The 24,736-nt window shown below is 37.1% G+C and overlaps 1 protein-coding gene across 5 annotated transcripts in view; it reads left to right on the top strand.

Annotated features, from left to right (window-relative positions):
• Positions 1-19,183, top strand: part of ASB7 (ankyrin repeat and SOCS box containing 7) — a 36,468-nt gene extending 17,285 nt beyond the window's left edge. For 2 of the 5 annotated variants that reach the window (XM_063314452.1, XM_063314453.1), the window contains one exon: positions 11,056-11,710. In XM_063314452.1, the coding sequence (XP_063170522.1) occupies positions 11,056-11,195 (140 nt within the window). In that variant the 3' untranslated portion in view covers positions 11,196-11,710. Of the gene's footprint in view, positions 1-11,055; positions 11,711-18,846 lie in introns of those variants that run through there. The other 3 variants (XR_010068696.1, XR_010068695.1, XM_063314454.1) reach the window with 3 other exon arrangements.
• Positions 19,184-24,736: the final 5,553 nt, after the last annotated feature.

Genomic DNA, 24,736 nt, shown 5'->3' with positions numbered 1-24,736 from the left:
AGTGCCATACTTTTACTTTCATGAATTCCCAATGGTGGCTGAAACAAAAGCTCACATCTCTCCATATTCTGTTCCGCTGACTCCTCCTCTTTTGATTTTGAGTCTTGCTTTGCTTAATTTGTTTAGCTTATAATTTTACCCTACTACTATGTTATTTCTGCACTTGTGCACTATCTTCAACTGCTCTTGCACTTTCCTGAGAATCCTCCAACAATGGATTATTTCATAGAGTATTCTCTTTCCTCTACTTGCTAAAATCACCAATATGTAGTGTTACGTCTGGCTAGAGCAAAAGCTAATTTCTAAGATAGTGAGATATTAATTTAGCTGCCAGCTTGAAGCTCTTGTTAACACCTAATAAAGCAGAGCATTTTGGGATGACACTCAGTCTCTTTAATCACTTTCCTGACCTTCAGTGAATCTAGAAAGTTACATTTTTCCAATAGGGCTCTCCCCAGATTATTCTTAAAGGTATTTTCCAGAACAAATGGAGATAACCCAGCTATAGCAAAAATCTAATTTTATGAAAAGTTTAAAACAGTCAAATGATGTTCTGCCTTTCATTGTTTCTAAGAAGATTTCTAAATGCAAAGCAGCATTAAGTATGTACTTGGGCACAGCTAAAGTTGATTATTCAGTCTAAATTTTTGCAGTCTGTGGTGGATCCTAAACTTAAAACTGAACCACCATTTATGAGCTGCACCACTACCGTAGCTTCAAAAATTTGAAGTGTTGTGGGGATAAATGTCTCCCAAAATATTTTGATAAAGGCACTCCTCAGTGCATTTTCAGCTTAGCTTTTAATGTGTGCTTTCCATATAGAAAAGTTGAATAACTGTCAAAGAATTATCTTCATTATTTATGAACAATCATTCAATATCTGAATGACCAATCTGAGAAATTTTAGAAAAATGGAAAATGCATCCTTTTTATATCTTTCTGAGCTATACTGAAGTCTCATCATACAGACCCTGTATGGGTAGAGGGTAGCCATCTATTAATGGGGGATTCTTCTAGTTTCTTCCATAGTCTTTCTTGGGACATCAAACTGAGAGCTGCTTTAAAATCAACAAATGCCATTTATAGAGATGTCTTAGCTCTGGCTGTGTATTTTTGGTTAAGACTTAACATCAGGCAGTAGGCTTTAGACCCTTGTCCGACTCGGAAGTTTGCTTGCTCATCAGCTATGCAGATCGCTTGTCCCAACCAGTCTATCAGTTTTCAGCACAGATGACAGGCATATAGTTTGCTGATGTTGCTCTTCAGGTTCATGAGTGTATAATCTCCATCTTTATATATAAGAATCACAATTGCCTATCCTCAGTCCTTCAGGATTTCAACTGTTTGGTCAATAATGGGCCATTCTTCTATTGAAAAAGAAGTCTGCCCAGATGGAGATATGGCAAAAGTTAATTGTGGTCTAGCAGTTAAAAGACAGCTATCTAGGGGCTAATAGTGTCAGTTGGTGCATTATAAGCTTAGATTGCACTCTAAAATTAAAACTCATATTTGGGAAAAACAGATTGTGGCAGATTCTCCACTGGAAAATGAGAATGGTATGGAATAATAATAAAAAAAAACTTAGAGAATCTTCCAAAATGGTCTCTTGAAGGTGGTTAGTTTAGTGAGGCTTTTGAAACCAGGGAAGGGCCCTGGTAAAGCTTTGCTCCCACTGAAACTGATTGTCCAGTATTGGGTAATGGGCCTCAATGCGTTAACTCTGTTCACTTATATTGGTATGTTTTATATCTTCCTGACCTCTGTAGAAGTTGGAGATGCGTGTATTTTTTCTAAACTGGCAAAAATCTGTGATTCTGTGACTATTTTGGTTTTTAACCCAATTCGTACTAGTGTGTCCCTTGTTATTTAATGGGGTTGTCATTTTTTTAAAGAATTTTTTTCCAGATACAGGAGGGAAAATATTTCAGCGAGTCACTTTCTTGACAAAAAGACAGAGTGCTATGTATCCCTATAGAGCTCCCAGGTTTGGTTTGGTTTGGTTTGGTTCCTTATTCACAAACAAATTGTAAAAGTGTACATCATCTCATTTCTGTGGTTTGGCTTTGATAGGTTGGCCATATAGCAATGACTGCTTAAGATATGAAAAGGTGTGTCTATAAATGTTTGTGTGTGTGTACACACACACACACACACACACACACTGTATATATGAATGAGACCATTGAAATATTATTATTGAAAGGAGATTCCTGCTATCAGCATATAGAAATCTAGCAGAAGATAACAGCCTGATGGGTTGTCAGTGGTTCTGAGGCCAGTTTTAGGGATGTTTGAATAAGATTTACTTGGTTAACATAATGCTTATAAAGGGTTTAAAAGGTTATAATATAAAATGAGGTAGTGCTTTGTAGTACTTAGATGCTAAGCTTTTTTGATTACTATACTTGCTTTTAAAAAATAATTGGAAGATTTTTGTGGATTTTTAAAAAATACTTGAGATCTTCCTTTTCTTACAAGCAAAAGAAATCATTAATATCTTTGGGGGATATGTGGTTTCTTTAAGTCACGCTACAGCTTTTATTTCAGCATAATTTCAATCCTTTGAAATTGAGACCTTCATAAAATATAATTCTATAGTCAGTTGCTAGACTTACCTCTAGCTGTAAGGCAATTTCCTTTAATGTGAAATATTCTGTAACTTAATGTTAAGAATTAACATTAGAATCCCATTGTTCAGTCAAGTTTTGGGAATTTATCTTACTTTGTAATTCTGATGTGGGATGATTATGTAGTACAACCTTCACTTCTGAATCTATTACAGTTTTTTTTTAACTGTGTTGTAGAATCTGTGAATAGTGTGGACCGTATTCTCTTGTTAGCTGATATTCAAATATCAGTTTTAAAATAAATCATATTTTATGAGTGGGACAGGCTTTTATATATGTTGGAGATGGATCAGACGCTTTCAGAAAAGTGACATCTTAGCTTCTCTTGGGCATGGAAATCGGAAGCTAAGCTTTCAGAATGGTATGTAGTATGTTGGGTGGGTGACTGTTAGTCAAAGCAAACTCCCTGACTATCGTATTCCAAGCACATTTTCAAAGCATGCATATTAGCCTCAAGAATATAACTAGGGTTTTTGTTCAGCTGGCTTCTTTGATATTGCCGTAATGCTTTTGTGTGTTTATCCCCTGACAATCCCACTACCTCTCCTCCTCTTCCTCTTCCTCCTCACCAGAGTGCCCTGTTTCAAGAGTCTAAAATTCTGGCTGCCTTTGGGTATTGCAAACATATAAAAGTAAAAATATCAGGTGTACAAATTGTAAATGGAGCAGTGGACTTGAACACAGTGCAAAGAATACGGCTAAGCTGTGGTTTTGTTAGGTTAGAGTTTAAGTGAAGTAAAAAGGGTTTGGCAGTAAAGAGGCTTTTATATAACAGGAAGTTGGATTCAGTTCTAATCAGTCATATTCTGCTGCAGATTGCTGAAGCTGGGTTTGAGGGTGAACTCTTAAATACCTATTAAAAAGTCTTACCTAGACAAGTGCCGGTGTGCACTGTATAAGGCAGATCGTCACGACCTTTTTGGGTCCTCAGCAATGTTTTAAAATTCATACAACTGCCACAGATGGGAGTGGGGAGCTTCTAGTCACCAAGGAAAGGTAGTTTGCTCCAAAAATTGAGTGAGAGGCAGAGGTTTGGTCTGCATGCTCGCCCCCCACCGCCAGCAGTTGCCTCCATCTAAATATTGCATTCCTCCCTGAAGTCTTTTTGGAAGGGAACCATTTTTGCTGTCCTCCAAAATGTAAGCGGGCAGAGGAACATAGAAAGGAAACAGACAATACTCTGAGTAATGTGTACACCAGAGCAAAAACATGTATTACAGAGGGTTTTTTAAAAAAAATAGGTATGTTCATGTGATTCTTTTTTCCTTAGCAAAAAGAGAAAAAACTATGCATGCTATTTCTCATACATATACTTTCTACATGTAACCTACTTACACTTTGGCAAGCATAATCCCCGTTCATCCTTCATCTGACGTTCCTCATGCCATCCTTGGCCTTGTCACTTTTTTCCTCATCCCTCAGCTTCAGTCCCCAGCTCCAAGCTGCTCATGTTTCATTTGCCTCACTATCTTGAGCTCCATACCACATTCCTACTATCCCATTATATTTTGCTTTGCACTCCCCTGCATCTCCTCCCAGGAGCTTTCTAGGTGATAGAGGAGGGTTTTCTGGACTTGCTAAGAAAGCTTTTTTTCCCAGTGGTAACTGTGTGTGCTGTGAAAAACAGACCAAGCTCAAACTGACATGCCATCTGAATTTCTCCAGGTTCCAGAAGAACCATGTGTATTGTGGAATAAAGTTAGGGAGATAGCATAGCTGGGATCAAACACGTTATTCATGAATATTCCATGGGCATTGCCTATATGACACTGCAGTACCATCATTGTATCATGGTGGTGCCACTTTAAAAATACGAAGGAATCCTATTCCTTTTTCACCTTTATTTTAATGCATGAGAAAAGGAAAGGATGTATATAGAACATGAATGTATGTGTCTGAGGCTTTTTAAGTGGTTCAGTGCTTTAAGTTCAGTGTTGAATCTTAATGACTTAAGATAAATTGTATGAGTGTTTAGGAGTATTGGAACAACATCAAATCTAAACGTTATTGTTTGCATTTCTGGTTGTTTGCAGGCGATGGTGCTATTTTTCCCTCTTGACAATCATGTGGATAATCAAAATAGCATACAGTAATCTATTAATTGCTCTTTAAAACAAAAAACAACATAAACAGAAAAGTTTTTTTTAAGGTCACCATCCTTAGTGTCTTACATGGAAGGAAGCAATCTTTGATGTGCCATATCCTTATATTGCTTTTTTTAAAAACAAAATTAGCCTAATGAATGCTGATGCTCCTGAATCCTTATGCAGTTACACTGCACTGTGGGCTCTTTGGAGCTCCAAAGCATTTTGCTTTGCCTAACTTTGTGGATATCTGAATGGCCAATCTAAGAAAGGTAAGTGGGAAACTATGTTTCTAATCGTAATTAAGATAACTCTTATAGTAAAGAGCAAAAGTAATTGTTTATGATTTTAAAAAATCATTTTCAGTGAGGCTTTGATACGTTTTTGAAATTAACAGTTAAATACTGGCTTTCTCTACTGAAGTAACATTCCTGAAAACAGGATAATTTTCTGATAAAAAGCTTTCTTATATCAGAAAGCAGATTTTCCCAGCTAGTATGACAATTAAAGAAAGATAGAATTTTGAATAGTTATTTTTGCACAATTAAAATAATGGTGAATTTATGAAGAAACAGTCAAAATCAGGGAAAGAAAATAAAGACAATACCAGTATATAAAAGTATATAAATATTTTGGTTTGGCACTCATAATTCCCATATCTCCTTAATAGACAATTTACCTTTTGAAATTAGGTTTTGGAGATGCCTATCACAGGGGCTGAGGAAGATGTTCATATGCTTCCGTCCTAGATTGTCAATTTATTCTGTTGCAATCCTGTAAGAAGACTCACTATTATGCCATGTTATAATGCTTTTGTTATGCAAGGATGAAGAAGCAAGCAAAAGCTCATGTCTTATTTTGAGAGGAGTGGGGAATCCAGTATACCTGAACTCACTTAAAAAATCCACAGATTCCTTGATAGGAGGAAAACAACAATTAAAAAATACTAAGGTGTTTTTGTTTCTTGTTTTATTTCTCATTTCGGGTTTTTTGTTTTTATTTTTTGGTATTGACAAGGCTAGAATTAATTTGTGTGATGTCTTGGTGAAAGGAAATCTGTAAAAGCCAAAATAAGCTGCTTCAGATACTTTTCCCTTTTCAGTCTAGGATCTGTTGCTGAACTGCTGAATTCAGCATAAAATTGTACAGATAGCAACACTGAAGGTGATCTGTGGATGCATTTTTACACCATCTAAAAAATTTGATTAGCAGTAAGAAATGGTGTAAAGTTTTGCTTTATTTTAATATTAGCTGAATTTTTGCCTAAAATATATATGTACAAGTTTGTATTTTGATTCAAATATATGGATAAAGAAACCATTGCTGTACCACTGCGTTTTCAGGGACTGCCAGCATTCTGCATGTGTTGAAGAAGTTGTGAATTTAACTGTCCAGTATATATTCTAGAAATAGTAATCCAGTCCATTATATCTTGGTATTGTAGTTTTAATATCTCTTTGTCCAAGGAAGTTGGACAATTGCATGCACATACAATTTCTCCTTTTCCTTTCATCCTTATTAAACCTTACGAACTAAAGTACACTTAGAGAAAATGACTTAGCTTTGAGGTTAACTAAGGAATCTGAGCTTTCCCAATTATGGATCAGTTGGCATAGCAATCACTACCTCAAATAACTGCCTTGATGAGCAACCCATAGCTCCCTTATGTCTTGTGCAAGTGCTCATGTATGCATCTGTTAAAATGTTTTTGCAAAGTGGGCATGTCTCATACTGTACAGAACAATGATCAAGTAGGGAACTGATCTTATATTCTACAAATTTAAGAAGGAAGATATTTCCAAGTAGGGAATAATTAATAGGAACAAAGAAAAAAAATGTATTTAATAGGGCTGCTCAGTAACTGCTTCCTTTTTTGGTAGGGGAAGCATTAAAAGAATATAAGAGTGAGACGTATTGCTGTTGCTCACATCAGTATTTCAGTTCTGCACTTTATGGCTGTCACTTTCTGATAAATTTAGCTTTGTTTTGTGTTTTTAATCTTGATTCTTACCCATCCAGATTTGGAAAAATTAAATATTTATGTTCAAAAATATTTATACAATATTTCAATCTTTTCTCAATTAACCAAGATTTCTTTTCTTCTGCTATCATACTGGCCATACACAGTAGTACTGTCAACCTCTTTGTTTTTAGCAACACTTTTATTAGTGTTTTATGGACCCAATTATTACTGGTCTCATGAAAACACAAATAGTAAAGGAAACCAAAGATATCTGGTTTCGTGTTTCTTGATCTAGAGGTAAATAGCCATTTATAGAAATTCTTGCAGACTTAGTGTATATTATGTTTGCCCATTACTTAAGGCATGGACCAGAATTATATTTTTAAGTACATTCTCTGGATCTGGTTTATTCTGACCTATCAGAAGTCTTGACATCTAAAAACAGTGACAGTCCTACTTTCTCAGAATCTTACTGATGTCATTAACTCTAGCTGCATATATAAATTTCTTCCCTTAACAAGAACAAATATCATTTTCCAATTATAGTATTACGTTTTCCTGCAAACAAGGTTGCCTGCATCTTAAACTGCTTCCTTATGCAAAGATACTGGTCTGTAATGTATTGCCTTAGAATTTTTTAAATTTATTTTTTAAAGCAGGATTGTTCTCATGAATCTTATTCCACTCAAAAATTAATGGTTGATAATGGACTTTAACATCCTTAAGGAATTTATGGCAAAGCTGAGAGATCTTGACAAAGTCACATTTTAAACTAGCTTATAATATAAGTGGAACATTTTAAAATGTAGGAAATGTAGGATTTTTTAAAATTATATGTAGCATGACTTAATTTACAATTATTAAGTGAGGCCTTATATTCTTTAGATTCCAATGTAATTTCTACAGGGTATATTGAATATTCATGTACATTGCATATACTAACTTCTTTGCATAGTATAAGCTAATATATTATGCTTGCTTATTTTTTCAAGTAACATCTATTTAAGATTTTTTTTTTTTGCTTTGGTCACATTCCATAACATCTATACATTTCTGCTGAGTATCTTTACGAAGGCTTTCAAAATTTTAATGTAATGTTCTAATGTGTTTGCTTCTTTTCCTCTTTGAAGTAGTAGAGTACAATGAAATTGATTTTTGAGCTATTTATTATAGTTCCTTTTATCAGATTTTATCAGTTCTTATCCATTAATAAAAATTTATCACAGTTCTTTTATTTGACTATTTATAGGTATCTATACAATTACCGCAACAATGGATGCAAACACTGGAACAGTCAGGCATATGGCGCAAGACTGAACAGCATTTTGTTCTGTTATACATAGGATCGCCATGAGTCGTAAACGACTCGACAGCAACTAACCACCACAACATTGTAATACTAGTTGGGCATATCTTTTATTTTAAGATATATTTTCATATACTAAAATTGTAATATCAAGAAAACATACAAATATCAAACCACTAGATTTATAAAATTAAAAATAATAGATGTATTCATTAGTTCTTTCAAAATATCAAATAATTGTTTTGCTTCATACTTGCTTATGCCATTACCCTTTTTTTGAAGCGTACTAACCAGTTGAATGCTGCAGCCCAGTTATAATAGTCTAAATAAATAATAAATACAAATAGTCTAAAGCTTATCAGTCAGAAAGCCAAGTATTTTTTTCAGTAATGTAGTGAGATGCAAACATGTCAATATTTGCTTTTTTGTAATTCTGATACATTTTTTCTGATTATAATTAAGACTTAAAATTACTACTTTCACTTTCAGCAAATCAGATAATTTAAATCAGTGTAGTCCTAATGGATATCATATATTTTTGTAATTTTGATCCCTATTAAATCTATCAGCTAATTCTGTGCTGTATTCTGAAAATCCTGTAACTATTATGCTGTATCAGAATTTCTCATATTCATCCTCTTCAAATCTGCCTTTCAACTTTACTCCCTTATGATTGCTCCCTTAACTCTATAAGTTAATTTTTTCTTAATCCAGGCCTTTCCATTTTAATTCTTTCTTTTCTCCCTAAAATTCATTTTGTCTCATTTCTTATGTTCTACGAATATCACTGTGTGTGCCATTTTCTTATAGTTTAAACTGCCTAATAAAAGCATTTCACCTGCCTGTATTGGAAGTCTATCTTCAAAATGTCATCCTTATATGATTATCTTTAGTGGGGTTTTACTTGGACCCATATCACTAATCTCAGAAATTAATAACTGATAGATTAACTATTATAACAAGTATTCGTTGCATGCATCACTGACATTGAAATCAGTATCAAATTTTAAACTGCCTTTTAAACATTACCTTCTATTCCACATTCAAATAATATTTACGTTATTTTTAATAATCACTTATAGTTCACATTTTATATATAGTGAATTTCATGTTTGAAATAAATTCAAGAAAAATCACTATTGCAAAAATTGTAAATTAAAAAAACTCTATTTTTAAAAATCCTCTATTGCTGTATTCTCAATATCATACTAGTTTGCATCTTTTGTGATTCTTGCTTACATTGTTCTTACATATATAAATCCATTGGGACTGTGGTGGCAGACAAAGCACATAAATAAATAAAATTTTAATATATTCCAGTAAATTTCTTACTAGTTGTGAAAACAATACATGTATAATAAAAAAAATCTTCACTATTAGCTGCCTAATAAATTATAATAAGTTCTTTTAAAATTCCTTCTTTAATAGCTGGCAATTAATATTGATTAGATTTCTGAACTCTAATGTCCTTTTCTGGCTGTTGCATTCTCTGAAGGACAATGCTAAGCGGCTGCAGTTTTCGTTTTATGCTTATGCTACATAGCATGTGCTGGGGTTGCAATTTCCATTACAGGGTTCTTAAAAGTGCCACTTATGAAAATGGATCTCTGCAGCTTACCGTGTCCCTCTTCTGTCCATTCCACCAACAAAAAGTTGAAAGCTCACCTCACATCTGCTACAGTCTTTCAGGGACCCAGCAAAATACCTCCTACATTTTAGCTCTTTGAAATAAGATTGCTATGAACCCTTTGCACAGGATAGCTATAAATGCATAAAATGGTCTTTGTTGGGGGAGGGGGTAGCTTAATGTAGTTTGAATAAACTTTCCAATTGTATTCAAATAGTAGTAGATAGGGACTGACCATGCTTTTTAATTTGGGGATAAAGTTTACTAATGAAAGCATTCCTTAAGTGTATGCTTCAGAAATGTGTCTGGGAGCAAACAGAGCAGGATTTATATGACTCTGGCACCATTGTATTTCTGGATGGAAGGTGTCACCTTTGGAAGCATTTTAATTGTTTTACCTAATCTACTTTAATCCAACTCTGTTCTTTCCAGATTTAGCAAAAGCTCTCTGCATTACCTCTTCATCATTAGGTAGAGCTTAATTCATCACTTCCTTTATTTTCTTTGCTCTTACCAGATTACTAATAACATTTTACATTTGCTATAAGAATGTTCACTGGTGTGGTCTATAATCCTCCTCCTCCCTCTCTTCCATTCAGATGCAACCAAGAATGAGTAAGTGCTCTAGACACCAAGGGGCAATATATGTGGCAACTGGTGCTTAACATTGGAAATGTCCATTATTAGCACATTCCCAGGCAATGCTGTTCAGATTATCAGGAGGAAATGTCAGGACATTTAATAATCACCCTTGAGGAATTCAGTGTTAAGTGTAGATGCCCTTCCTCCCCACCCTTCCATTTTCTTCAGAATGTTCATTATGTTCTTTTGGATTCCAAAAGCAGACATGGAAGCCATACAAAGCAATGCATCCTTAAGTTCTAATGTTCGCTTGGGTGTGTTACTAAAGCTAATGAACATTTGTTTCTCCACATTGCACATTTATAACAGTTATCTGAGATGGGCAATCTTCACATGTAAATGTACATCAGGTTTTGTTCATGCTTTGTAAAGTATGCATAATATCATATACTAGAGTTAAACGCACATGTTTGTAATGAAGATTGACTTGGGAATTCTGTTTTGACTTCTTTCATCTTGCTTTACAGTTAGTGTGAACTTGCTTTTTGTGCAGCTGTGGGTGTACACAGCTGTGTTGTATCGCACATAACTTTCTGGAGGACCTCTCAGGCTCACCTCCTAATATCTCACATAAATGATTGTTAGGTGGGTTGTAGTGCTAGGATAGATCTCACTGACATTTACTGCTAATGGGCTGTCTCAGATAGCTTAACTAAAAAGTGACATTTTTTCATACTAGGACTAATGAACCAGCTGTTCCGATTTACAGTTTGGGGAAGAGCTGGCTTCTGCTTGCCTGTTTTTCCAATTACTCTTTTTTATCATGGCCTGGTAACGATTTATTAATGTTTTTGTCTCCTTTTTAGGGCAGCCTCGGAACTTGCAAGATCTCTGTCGAATTAGAATCCGCCAGTGTATAGGCCTTCAAAACCTCAGACTTCTTGATGAACTACCGATTGCCAAGGTCATGAAAGACTACTTAAAACACAAATTTGATGATATCTGACAATTTGCAAGAGTTGGACAATAAGCAGGATTAGTTTGTATTCCAGATACCTTTCAAAGGCTGGTCACCTTGCACAACGTATATCCTATGCAATTTCTGATTTTTTGTTTTTTCCGAGAAGTCAGAAGGCAGGTATACAGTTCCTTTTTTTTTTTTTTTTTTTTTTTGGGGGGGGGGGGACGGACGCTGTTTTATACCAAATGCTAGGAGGTCTTAATTTTTTGAATTCTTGGTCCAAGTTTACAAGATTCAAGCTTTCTATACAACGTGACAATTGTGGGATTGGGTTTTATTTTGCAGGGGGCATTTTTTAGCATTGCTTTTAAGAATGAAGAAGGAACATTGCTTGTTCAAAGGAAGTCTTCCCCATCCCTATATAGCATGTATAATACTGTGAGAGTGCTGAATGAATGCTAAACCAAATAAGGGTGAGGCTTAAGAGAGCAATCTATCTGATACTGCTATTGTCAGTGTTTCTCAACTTCAGCAACTTTAAGATGTGTGGACTCCACTCCCAGGATGCTGGCTGGGGAATCCTGGGAGTGGAGTCCACACGTCTTAAAGTTGCTGAGGTTGAGGAACACTGGCTATTGCATTTCTCTATTGGTAGAGAATCCTAGGCAGGCCCTGCTGCAAAGAAGAGTTTCTGTAGCAACACTGATTGGTGGATTAAACCTTCTAGCGCTATTCCTACAAAAAAGACCAATATGGCGCCTATTTCTGCCTCATGAGGAGTGCTGACGATTGGATTCCACGTGGACACAATTCTCTGCCCATAGGGAGGTTATTTTTCAGAATCATGGCTCAGGCGTGTAACTAGGGTGTTCAGAGTTTACTATAGACATGGCGACTCTTTGAAAACATTGCCACCTTCATTCTTTTTTTTTTTTTAATTCAAGTTAGATCTTCTGCATAATTATTGTACTTCAGATGTCCATACTTCTTATCCTTCCTTTGATGCCAGTAAGTGGACTGCTGTTTGTAATTAGGTTTTACACTGCTCAGATACTGCTGTGGTCTCTGTGCATTATAAAAGCATTAACAGAAAACAAATTTAATTTCGAAGCTGACATATCCTGTTTCCATATAGTGCCTCATGTGCTATATATATATATTTTTTTTATTTCCTGTATCACACATGTGACTTTCACACATTCCTATCCTGACCTCATTGTGATGCTTGTTACTATTGGAATTGCTGCTTTATAGTGTTTTTTTATCACCATCTTCCTTTCAAAAGACATCTAAGTTCAAATACTGTGGCTCACATTTGAGCTGTCTTTTTTTTTCATACAACAGGCTAATTCATGGTTTTCTTAGATCAAAATCTGAGCTAGCAATTTGTTTTTAACTTTTTTAATGGGGTCCATGATTTGTTTCTCTGACATTCTTTCAGCTTGTTTGATGCTAAACAGAGCCTTAGGCTGATCCAAACTTGTCCGTTACTTATTCAGGCCATGTGAAAATAATTCACAATTCAAAATACCTGCAAATGTGAATTATGCATGCACAGATCTCTATACTATCAACTGCTGGGCCCTTTCTGAATACCGTATCCTCCCTGTCAGGAAAATAATTTCTTAATATTGCTAAAGCCAAGTTGTGGTTTGTAGCTTGAAACTAATCCTTGATTACAGCTTAGTTCTAAATATTGGCTGATGTGAATATCTTAGATAAGTCTCTTATTTTATGGGAGTTGAGACCATCACAGAAATGGGTTTCTGATTGTTCTTCATCAGCATCTATTAATTTTGAAACTTGGAGTGTTTGGATTTTAGCTCAGATTCAGCACTGATTACATTTCAGAAACACTGTTGGTCCTCATATTTGAGCGTTTCAAGTTTTCAGGCACACACACATACCCCACACCACATTTATCAGTTTTGCAATATAATCAGTAGTTCATAAGAGCAGCACAGCATCCCTTTATGTAAGGATCTCCCTTCTTGCTTTTAGTGGGTTTTTAAGGAACAGTGAGAGTCAAGGGATTCATTGCTCCTTTAGCCTTGGTTTTCTAGAAACAAGCAACAAGTTGATGGCTCACTGTAAGCTAAAAGTCTAATAGCACTTTCCCTCCTGTAAATACTTCAGTAGTTGCTAGAGGAAAGTGCAGTGTTTGCTGAAATGGCCAATTAATTTATTTTTCCTTTTAACATGTGCCATAGCCAAGTCGAGCATGCATTTGATATATCAGATGTAAATGCAGTGCTATGGGCAATAAGATCCCCATCTTCACATCAGCAAATACAGTAGCTATTGTTAAGTTTCAGTCTTCTGAGAAATGTTTAAACCCTCCAATGGTCAATCTCATGATTTTTAGGTATTTTGGTATCTAAGGCCCCAATCCAGAGGAAGTTAGTTGCGCTTAAGTATGATGAACTGGCACAGTGGATTTGCAGGTCTGAATCAGTTTGCTTGATCTAGTGCATTCTTCACATCCTAGTTATCTCTGGATGCAGGGATCCACTGTGAGATGACTTTAATTCTGTCTTGCTGCTGTGACGTCAAAGAATATATAAATGCCATGCTGATAACAAAATAGCTATTTAATGAAGTAACTCCTTTTATTTATTTGTTTGAGGTTTATTTTTGTGTTTCTCCCCATGTTTTTATACTTAACTCAGTATGTACTTCATAAAAATGAATTATCAATCTACAAGTCCTAAACACCACCCTACATGCCTTCCTTTCTGTGAAGCTGTGTTGGAAAGTTTAAGGCAAAGGGGGAAGGTTGAACGTTGGGTCCCAGTTGTATAGAAAATTAAGCACTTGAGTTATTAAATAACTGGGTAGTCACCCTCCCTCTTTAGTTTTAATGTTCAGGGAATTCCGCAGCATATGTACTGTGCTAATTTGAGGCTAAGAGACAGAATGTACCATATACATGCATACCTCTGTGAAAGCTCAACTGGATGAAGGGTTATGAAACAGTAGATTTTAACTTATTTGATCCAACATAACTTCTTTATTAGACTGGCAATTTGAAGAGGTGTATAATAATTTATAAAAGAAAATTATGAGAATTTTCTGTTAAATGTTTGGGCTTAAAATATGAAACAATATGAGTATCTGTGCTAGGCCTGTTATCTCTTCCTGTATGTTTGTCAACTCTTAATGATTTTTTTAAAAAAAACACAGAGATTGGCAAGCACACCAAAGAAATGGACAAGATGAATTAGGAAACCACAAACCTCATTCTTTTGAAAACAGAGTTTTGTAAATATTTCTGTTTATAGATGTACAGCAGAGTGTGTTTTTCTAGATTATTTAATTATCATATTTCTAATCTATTTACAATATTAGATACCATATTTGTTTATTCCAAAGGCTTCTGTTTGGATTGTAATTTGTTCTCCTTTTTGCTTAATTCATTATTCATGCTATGAAAAACTTTGTCCTTCTGAGGACAGCATGAAAACATAGTAGCCAAATATTTGTTAATATTGGATACTTTATATAACACAGGGGGAACTTTGGCTCCCTACAAATTGTGGCTTGCAAATAAGAGGACATCAACAAGAACCTACACTTCCCAGAAAATTCCCAACTCCTTCCCCCATTAAGGCCTTATAATTATACCAATGCAAAACTGGCTTCCAACCCTATTTCAGATTCTAGTTAAGATGTGATTCTTGGCTTACCATTAACCACACTTAGCAGTAGTATAGAAGTAATGCTGAGCTTTGGTTACAACTAAGAATAGAATGGCAAGAAAGAGTGTAAGGGAGATCAGATTCCTGAGGCTATTTCCTAATGTACTAATCTTATTTATCAGGGAGCTGGTAGTCTGCCCGAGCCTTTGAAAGTTCTCTTGAAGAAAATAGGTCATTTTTGTGCTCCAGCAAGCTTCTGTTCATTTCAGTACTATAGGACTTGAGATGGAGGTTTCCACTGTGGTTTCATCACATACTTGTCAGGTTGCTACGGTGAACCAAGAGAATTTGAGACCCCAGCCTGGTTTGATCAGGTCAAGTCACAGCTGTCACTGTGGGAAGGATAACGTACTATTTTGTCTCCTGTTCTGTCTTCCAGACAGCTCTTTCCATGTTAGCAATTTCATAATATATTTTGTTTTTCTTTTGTAATGTAAGGCTTTCTGTTGGGTCATTTTGAATTAAAATAATTTACCAATTCTTTTAAATTTGGTCATCTCTCTCTCTCTCCCCCCCCCACCCCCAAATTAATCCTTTAAACATTAATGTTTTGTATTGTAAAGACTGAGAAATACCATCTCAGTGCCTGTCTTTTAGAAAATTACTGTTTGGATTTATGATTTAATTTTATTATTTATTGAACGCGGATTCAGCAAGCATAAACATAAACTTCAGATTTGATACTTCACTGCTATCAAAATTGTGAAGCTCTCAGATCTGAAGAGCACTCATTTTCTGATAATTTAAGCAATTGAATGCATAAATAGAATAAATCTATTTAAATTAGTGGTTTACGTTGCCAGTACGAGAAGTCAGTTCAAATACTTGATTTAAATCATGATATTTTCATTTACTAAAAGATTTCTAATTAAAATTATATCCTGACATTGCTGTAATCATGGAAATACTTAAAAGTGACACCCAAAAGTGGATTTTCTAACTTTCTTTCAATATTTTAGAAACAACGTATGGCTACATATTTTTAGAAAATATTATTGGACAAGCACATCACAAGCGTTTTTTATTAAACTTATTCTGTTCCCATCCCACAGTGACAATCATCTTTCAGTCACAGAGATCGCCATTGTGCAGATCAGGGTACTCTGCGATACAGAAGATAAATATCCATGATCTGTGAGAAATGAGTCAGTAGCAAATTTATACTATGTAACTATAGCAACAAAAGATGTCACTGTTAGATAAGGGGACTGGATAACAACTATGATCACATGCCAGGTCCTGGCTGCCAGTATCAAGCCATGATGTAGGTTCATGAACTGTGGCACTGTATGATTAGTAGAGGTGTGTATGCATTCCACCACGATTCTCCTTTAGCAGTGCATAAAGGAATCATGTTCAGATGGTGCCTGGATCAGTTCAGCTTTCAGTTTAAAACAGGCTATTACTATAAAGAAACACATCCGCTTGTTTGTTGCTTATAATCTGAGCAAGGAATTGCTCAGGTAGGGGAGCTTCCTCACACAGATCCCCCCCCAAAAGCAAGAAAGATGAGTAATTTAAAAAATTATTCCCTACCTTCAAGCTTACAGTCTAAAAAGATAGCACTAATATCCTGGCTGTCAGTATCTTAGCTGCTCAGTATCTTTGCTCTCAGCTAAGCAGTTCTTCAGTCTTTCCTACTTTGCAGCTCCATCTCTTACGCATTGTCAGGCCTACCTGAAATACTCCTGTGAGTTCCAGATTGGATGTTTCCATCTACATCTCTTTCCCCAAGATGATGATGTTGGCCTCTTATATCACTACAATGGAATGCAGAAATATTAATATAATAATAATAAATTTTTATATATATTTGAAATATACATGTTGTATGTTTCTGTTCCTATTAACTCTAAGTGTTTACAGCCTTCTAAAAAAGCAAAAAAAAATTAAAATGCAAAAGAATGAAATATCTATAAAATAACTTGTAAACAGCATGCGTATTGTAAAAAAGGTAATTCTGAACTGAGTAATAGAAAGGTTTGAGGAAACAGAATCAGCTTTTAACTGGTTCCTAAAATGATTGGCGTGTTTTGTGCCAGCACTTGATAGTTTCAGTGAAAGAATAGAATACTCTGTGTAAAGTCCATAGTATTTCAAAGTGTTTTGCCACTTTTAGTTGCCCTTTAAGATATGTGGAATATCTTCCTGTATACTGGAAGAGGGATGGTACTGAAGGACAATGAGACTGAACTTCATTTCGTCAAGGCATTGACTCTCTATCCCAGGATGAGAAATTACAGTCTAGATCTAAAAAATAAAGATTTCCATATTAATATTTTAGATTTTCCTATGATGAAAAATATGTAGAAAATACCTTCAGCTAGTATCCAGTTAGTAAACAAACATTTTATTTGATGAGAGAGCCGGAGCTATTATGCACAAATCAACCCTTTTGAGTTCTCTTTCTTGGCAAAATATTTACACAATTCCTACTGATTTCCTAATACCAGGCCATAAATTATGCTCTCGTTTATATATAGTGTTTCCTCTGTTTGTTCATTTCTCAGCCGAATGCATATTGTTGTTTACAGAAATGGTAGACCTGCAAGCTGTTAATGAAAATTTTATCCAAGTGATAGCGCGTTCCTTTCATAAATATATTGGCTTCCGTTATATAGAAATTGGCTTGTTTTCCTGATAATGGGTTTTCTAATGAGGCATGAGTACTTCCCTGCTTTTTTGTTTAATTAAACTGTTGGGGGTCATACATACTGGATTTATTTTACCTTTGCAGATAGAGAAACTTTGTTTAACTGCTGAGGAGCTTATAGTCCTTAAAGCAAAGATGATCAGCCAGCATCACAGGACTTGAATTTGGTTCCATGCCTCCTATAACTTGCCCTGGGATTCCTGTGAATCTAATTGCTTGCAAGAAAAACAACATTGCATTGGACAAATATTCCATACTTCAGTGTTAAGATTTTCTTGGGTTTGTTTGCAATAGTCAAGTTTGAATATATATGCTTTTACCATATTAATAATCATTTTTAAAAGACTCAAATTGAGCTCAGCTCCTGGCGACTACATGGAGACAGTCATGAAGTTTTCTTGGCAGCTGTATAGAACTGGTTTGCTGTTGCTCCCTTCTGGGAATTTTTTCTCCCCCAATTTCTCAGCCTAGTTTATAGCCCTGGGCTTTCCTGGTGATCTCCCATAGAAAGACTAGCCTGGACTAACACTGCTTAGCTTTTCAAAATCAACCAAGGTTGTTTAAGTCCTGCACTAGGAAATCTTTTGAAAGTGTCTTTATTAATTTCTTACTGTTTAGATGGTATTTTTTTCACACCATGCATAATTTTATGCATTTCTATCACAGCAGTGTCCCCCACCTGATTTGACTTTTTTCTGTTAAGAAAGTGTGAGCATTGTTATTGCCTTTTGCCATAAAATAATTACTTCAGTTTTTTGCTCATCCGAGTTGCCCCTTTTTTTAATCTTTTCTATATTTACAGTATTCCCCAGGAGATGTTAGCAGAGCATGGCCACATCATTGATTTTTCTAAAACACTTATAATATTGACAGCTTTGTTACCAGTTTCTTTCCAAATAATCCCCAACATTCACTTTGTCATTATACAGCAGCTGTGAATTGAGTTAGATGTTTACACTGAGCTGTCTACCACAAGCACCGGATTCTTTTCCTGATTAGTCATTGTTTACAAAAAAACATATTTCCAGTTATAATGGTTTTCCATCCCAATATACACAGAGAGAGATCTGGAGTTCTTTTCTCTTTCCTGGCTATTGTGCTGCTCTTCCCTAGCTTCAAATCCCTGATGAGCAAGAGAAAAGCACTAAGCAATACTTCCTTGGGTTTATATTCCTCTGTGGTTAGAGCTGTCCATTTATTCTACTGCTCTGGAACCCTCATAACATGGGTCTCATAAGCTATGTCAGATAACCTTTCATCTGTCATTTTGATTGACTCCTTACAGTGGTTGCCAGCTTCACAATTCAGACCACTCTGTTTTCTTATGCCTTTTGTCCATGTACAGTAATTACAAGACAACATGGAGGGAGATAACTGAGATGCCAAGGATGACTCCAGCCAGAGGTCCACAAGACAATGACTTACTACGTTTATATCCCATTTTTCCTCAAAGAAGTCAAGGTGGTATCCATAACATTCCCTCCTTCAATTTGTTCCTGCAACAATAAACCTGTGAGTGGGTTAGACTGAGATATTGCAGCTGGCACAAAGTAAACAGTTTCCATGGCTGAGATACCTTCCTAACCTCAGTCATCTACCAACATCTTAACCTCCATCCAGTCTTGAGTTGAGGAGGAACTTTGGTCTTTCTTACAGATGTGGGAATCCTGATACTGTGTTACCATTTTTTTCTAAATGAAAACATTGATTTACACCATACAAAAATATTCAATAAAAATACTGAATTTATAAAATGGAATTTTAAATCTAGCTCCTTAAAGTTGAATTGACAGCAATAAATATTTGCAGATAACAGGTTTTTAGAATGCAGAACTGGGTTATAGTGGAAAATTATTAGAATTTTATATTCAGTGAGGGAGCAGGGTAACTTGGGTGAGTATGTCTTGCAGGTCACGTAGAATCAAACCTCAAAGAAGAAGAAGAAAACAGTTCAGTCTAGCACAATGGGGTTATTTATCTAGTTCTACAGGGATCCTTTAATTTTGTGACTCAGCTTTTCTCACATTTAACTGTGTGCCAGTGAAATACATGGTAATAACTGCTATAGTCTAGGCCCCCACTGGGTTTAATAACAGACCTTTAACAGCCAATTCGTATCAGGAATATTATTGACCATTTGAAGTGTTATGAAAGTTAATCCATTTTATCTACCAAATGGATTCTTCCAGTACTTGATAACTGGGCTTCAGTATATTTTTTCCCCCCAATTTCATTTACCTCTAGTACAACTATTCTTAAACAACAAGATGTGTTCTGGCATTAATATATTTCCCGTGGTATAAAGTTTTGTGATCAAGAGCTAATTTCTTCAGAAAGAATAAATGTTGCTGATTTTCAACAGCTGTGCAAACTTACTTACACCCAATAAGTTTTGACAGAATATCTTAATCATTTGAAGGCACTTTATCCAATGCACTTATTGATTATGTGCCATCAAGTCATTTTCAACTCCTAGCGACCACATAGGTAAGAGTTTCTCCATGACCTATACACTTAACATTGAACTAAATGGGACATTCTTCTGAACAGAGATATATAAGATTGTGCTGTCAGTCATGTCTGTTGCTGGAAAGTGGTGGAGAATAAAAATGAGCTTTAAGTGGTTGGTCATCTGTGTTCGTGCCTACTCTCCGGTAGATGATTGCAGTATATTTTGGTCGGTCACCCCCTCGCCATAAATGGATGGCTACACACACACAAAGTATGGCTATTATAGCCTTGACTTTTGTTCTTTTTGGTCATTAGGGACCACAATAACTTTGTTCAAAAGCAGTGAGTGTAACAAATGAACTTAAAACAGAACTTCTTTGTTTTTTACTGATTGCCCTCTTCTGCTTTATGACAGGTTAACACGAATGAATCTGTAGTGACATGGTTTAAAATGTCTTTCTCCTTGTCTAATTAAAGGAGATGCTTGAAAGATGGCTCGGGTGGCTCAACACCTTCCTGAAATGTTTGGCTTGAGCCTTCAATAAGGCACACAAAGCAAGCAGTTTTAAACCCCCATGGGAGGCTGTCTGCAAAGAAGGGTGATTCCATGGCTTTGCTGTTAGATTTAAAAATTAAACTTCTATCACTTACACAAATTCTGTTCTATTGTTGCTTCCTAGTGCCTGTGAGTCAAGAGGTGGCACAGCCACCAAGGTTAGTACTATGAATTTGTCCAGTCTCTCTTTCAAACTATTTAAATTTCTGCCACATTTGATGGCAGAAATTCCATAGTTCAACTATATATTGCACAAATAAATCATTTCATGGTCCTGAATGACTATCAGTACCTAGAGTTTTGACAACGTAAGAGGCATACACTCTGAATCTGCATTTTCCATGCATGATTTTATATACTTCTGCCATCTCCCCTTACCCACATAATGTTCTAATGTGCACAATATTTTTGTATGTGTTTTTGCAAAAGCTCAGTGTTACAGCACATTAGAATTGTGACTGTTGAAATTCCCACATTTGAACATGCTTCCCTAATTTTAATCTTGTAGACTTTAGATACACACAGAACATTACTTACATGAATTGAATTAATTAGTTTGGTTTCTTTTGCAATCGGTTCAACGTCTCCCAACCACTATTTTGCATAGCTTGGCCGAGCTACCGATTATGCAAATCAGGAATCCATACGGACTCTTCTGTAGTGCTGAACAGATAATAGGGATTTTCCTCATGCCGTCTTCCCAATCCTTGTGGGATAAGGCACCCTGGCTATGTTGTCCTGCATCACCAACTGAGAATAAGAACAAAGCATTAGAAGTGGTCCCTGTAATTTAATTCTCCCTTGGTTTGTATAAAGCAATTTCCTCATGCTCAACGTTCCTCTCCTTTTCTGGGCTGGGTAGTTGAGCTGGCACCAGATGACAAGTTTCTGGGAGAAAATAGCAAATCAGTGTTTAAATGAAAACTGATGACCCATACTTTGTGATAATAACCTACATGAGAAGTGACAGTCTCCAAGTGTCCTTTGCATGGACTGGGAACACAGTAAAATGGCTGCTGCAACCAGACTCATAAAATCAGTGGTGAGCTTGTTAACTGGGAAAGGAATGGCTGGGTCATCTATGTCATAGAAATAAGGCCAGCGTACATGCCTTTTGTGTGGACTAGAAAATGTTCAAGCGTGCACATATGTGGATATAGAGGGGAGAAAAATCTAAGCCCTATAACAGAAAAGCCATAAAAGGATCTTTGGGAGATGCCACAGATCTTTTAAATTGTGTGGTCTTCTGCCATCACCTAGTTACATCCAACCTACTACACAGGAGCCATGCCTGTCAGATTGTGAGTATCATGTTGCGTCTGGCAGAGTGGGCTAGAGTTTGTAAAAGCCTGTGCCCCAAGCTTTCCAATTGCTGCTGAAGTTCAATTCCCACAAGTACTGAGAGGCGCTTGCAGCTGTAATTCAGCAGCACTTAGCGGACAAGATTTTTCATCTCTGCCCTCCATTTAAAAAAAATGTTTTTTTAAACTGCCCAATAGTCAAAGCTCTCTGGACAGTTTACAGTAAAACACACTAAAAGGTTTAATTTGAGTAAAAACATACACAGTGAAGTCAAAACGCAAAATGAAAACATACAAGCTAGGCAGCCGCAAGGCTTCAAAATCTAAATACAAATTTTTAAAAAATTAAAGGCCAATTAAAAAGTCCAGGAAAATATTTATTCACTTGGTGCTGAAATGTTGCTAATATGGATGCCAGTCAAGCTTCTCTGGGGTGGGAGTTCAATAAATGAGGTGGCACCACAGAAAAAGCTTGCTTTCTTGTAGAGACCCACCTCACCCTTATGATGGGGGGACCTAGAAGAGGACCTCATAAGATGATCTTCAGGCCCAGGTAGGTACATAGAGGAGAAGGCATATGCATTTAATGGAATATAAATATCTTTATTTGATAAACCCTCCCCACTTCCGTTGGATCTTTGTTAGGGAGTGTAACGGTTGCCTAATCCCAAATACTCAGTCTCACAAGCTCGGGCTTAAAGATAACTGATTTATTAAAGGAATAGTATGCAAATACAGAGAAAGCTGAGAATGAGCAAAAGCGCGCCAAATACAAACTTAAAAGCCTTGCCTGTGAGCAAGTTCCGCCCCATCCCTCATCAGGACGCTCCCCCTCCCAGGTGCTAGAAGCCGTTAGACGCGCCTGGGAAAGTAACCTTGAGCAGGAGCGCAAACCCAAACATACATTCCAAGCCCTCAAAACAACGGAGGGGAAAGGAATGGAAAAACCCCGGGTGAAGGAACACGGAACAGAAAAAGACATGTGAAACGTTACAATGTTAACAGCACATTGAAATGAGAACATGACATATTGCCCCCCCCAAAAAAAACTATGGAGCAGGCTTGTCAGGGTAGGCAGAGTGGAATTGGGCTACAAGACGAGGGGAAAGCACGGCCGGAGCAGCAACCCATTCAGGATGAGGGAAATGTTTCCAGCGGACGAGGTATTGCAACGTGGAGCGCTGGCGTCGGGAATCGAGGATGGCTGTGACCTCGAAATGTTGCTGGTTGTCGATCATGAGTGGAGGTGGTGGAATGGGTTGTGGATGCCAGCGGTCCGACGATAGGCAGGGCTTGAGTAAACTACAATGGAAAACAGGATGCAAACGTTTAAGGTTGTGAGGCAAATCAAGTTTAAACGTAACAGGGTTGAGTTGAGCAATAATTGGAAAAGGTCCGACAAATTTAGGGCCAAGTTTCTTAGAGGGCTGTGGGGACTTGAGAAACTTAGTGGATAAGTAGACTTTATCCCCAACAGCAAAGGATGGTTCCGGGGAACGCTTGGCATCGGCATGGCGCTTATAGGTAGCTTGGGCATGGAGGAGAGCCAGTTGAATATTAGACCATGAATCCTTGAGAGAGTCCGCCCAGTCAGTAAGGGAGGCTGGTAGGGGTTGAGGATGAGGAAGTTCAGGAATAGGAACAAATTCACGTCCAAAAACTGTTTTAAAAGGAACTTGACCAGTGGTTTGATGAACGGCATTGTTGTAAGCGACCTCAGCAAATGGGAGTAAGTCGACCCAATTGTCCTGTTGGTAATTAACAAAAGCCCTGAGGTACTGTTCCAGTGTAGAATTAACCGCCTCTGTAGATCCGTCCGTTTCCGGATGCCAGGCGGTGGAGAGTGACTGTTTTGTACCCAAAAGTTTCAAAAATGCCCGCCAAAATTGTGACGTAAATTGTGTGCCTCTGTCACTCACCAAACGGGCGGGGATACCGTGGAGGCGGTACACGTGGGTGAGGAAGAGGCGTGCCAGCTGTTGTGCGGTGGGGATAGACGCGCATGGAATGAAGTGGGCTTGTTTGGAGAAAAAGTCTTTGACCACCCAAATGACAGTTTTGCGTTGACTAGGGGGTAGATCGACGATAAAGTCCATGGAAATGTCCTGCCAAGGGACAGATGGGGTGGCAACGGGTTGAAGGAGACCTTGGGGTTTGCCTGGTTTGCGTTTGATCGCAGCACATACAGGGCACGCAGTGACATATGCCTTCAGGTCTTTGAGTAAAGTTGGCCACCAGAATTGCCGGCGAACAAGGTGCAAAGTTTTTACGTAGCCAAAATGTCCAGCCAGCTTGTCATCGTGGCAGCGCTGGAGTATGGTTTTTCGCATAGCATCGGGTACATAAAGGCGATCGTTGCGCCAGGCAAGATCGTCGGTGAAAGTTAAAATGTGTCTATGAGTTTGCAACCAAGTATCTGTTTTAAGGTGAGAAAGCAACTGTTGTTGCAAATCGGAGGGAATTGACAAGTGCGGCGAGCAGCTGGAAGGCGGAGCGGCTGGAGGTTGTGTTGATTGCGCTCGGGTCTGGCTGCGAGTCACTGCTGCCAAACTTAATTGTTTGTCGGTCCAGACGGTGCCTTGGACCGTTGGCCCTGGGCCAGCATCTTGGGGTCTGCGGGAGAGTGCATCAGCTAAAAAGTTTTTCTTGCCTGGTATAAATTTAAGGGTGAAGTCGAAGCGGCTAAAAAACTCAGCCCAGCGCAGCTGTTTGGGACTGAGTTTTCGACTGGTGCTTAGCGCTTCCAGGTTTTTATGGTCAGTCCAGACTTCAAAAGGGTTTAAAGTGCCTTCCAACAGGTGTCGCCATGTTTCTAAAGCCGTTTTTACAGCAAAAGCCTCTTTTTCCCAGACGTGCCATCTCCTTTCTGTTTCAGTGAATTTGCGAGAGAGGTAGGCACAGGGTTTTAAAGTGCTAGATTGGTCAGA

This window comes from Candoia aspera, chromosome 13 (genome assembly GCF_035149785.1).
Source record: "Candoia aspera isolate rCanAsp1 chromosome 13, rCanAsp1.hap2, whole genome shotgun sequence".
Lineage (NCBI taxonomy): Eukaryota > Metazoa > Chordata > Lepidosauria > Squamata > Boidae > Candoia > Candoia aspera.
Note: the sequence above shows the minus strand (reverse complement) of the source record. Positions and strands in the feature narration are given on the sequence as shown.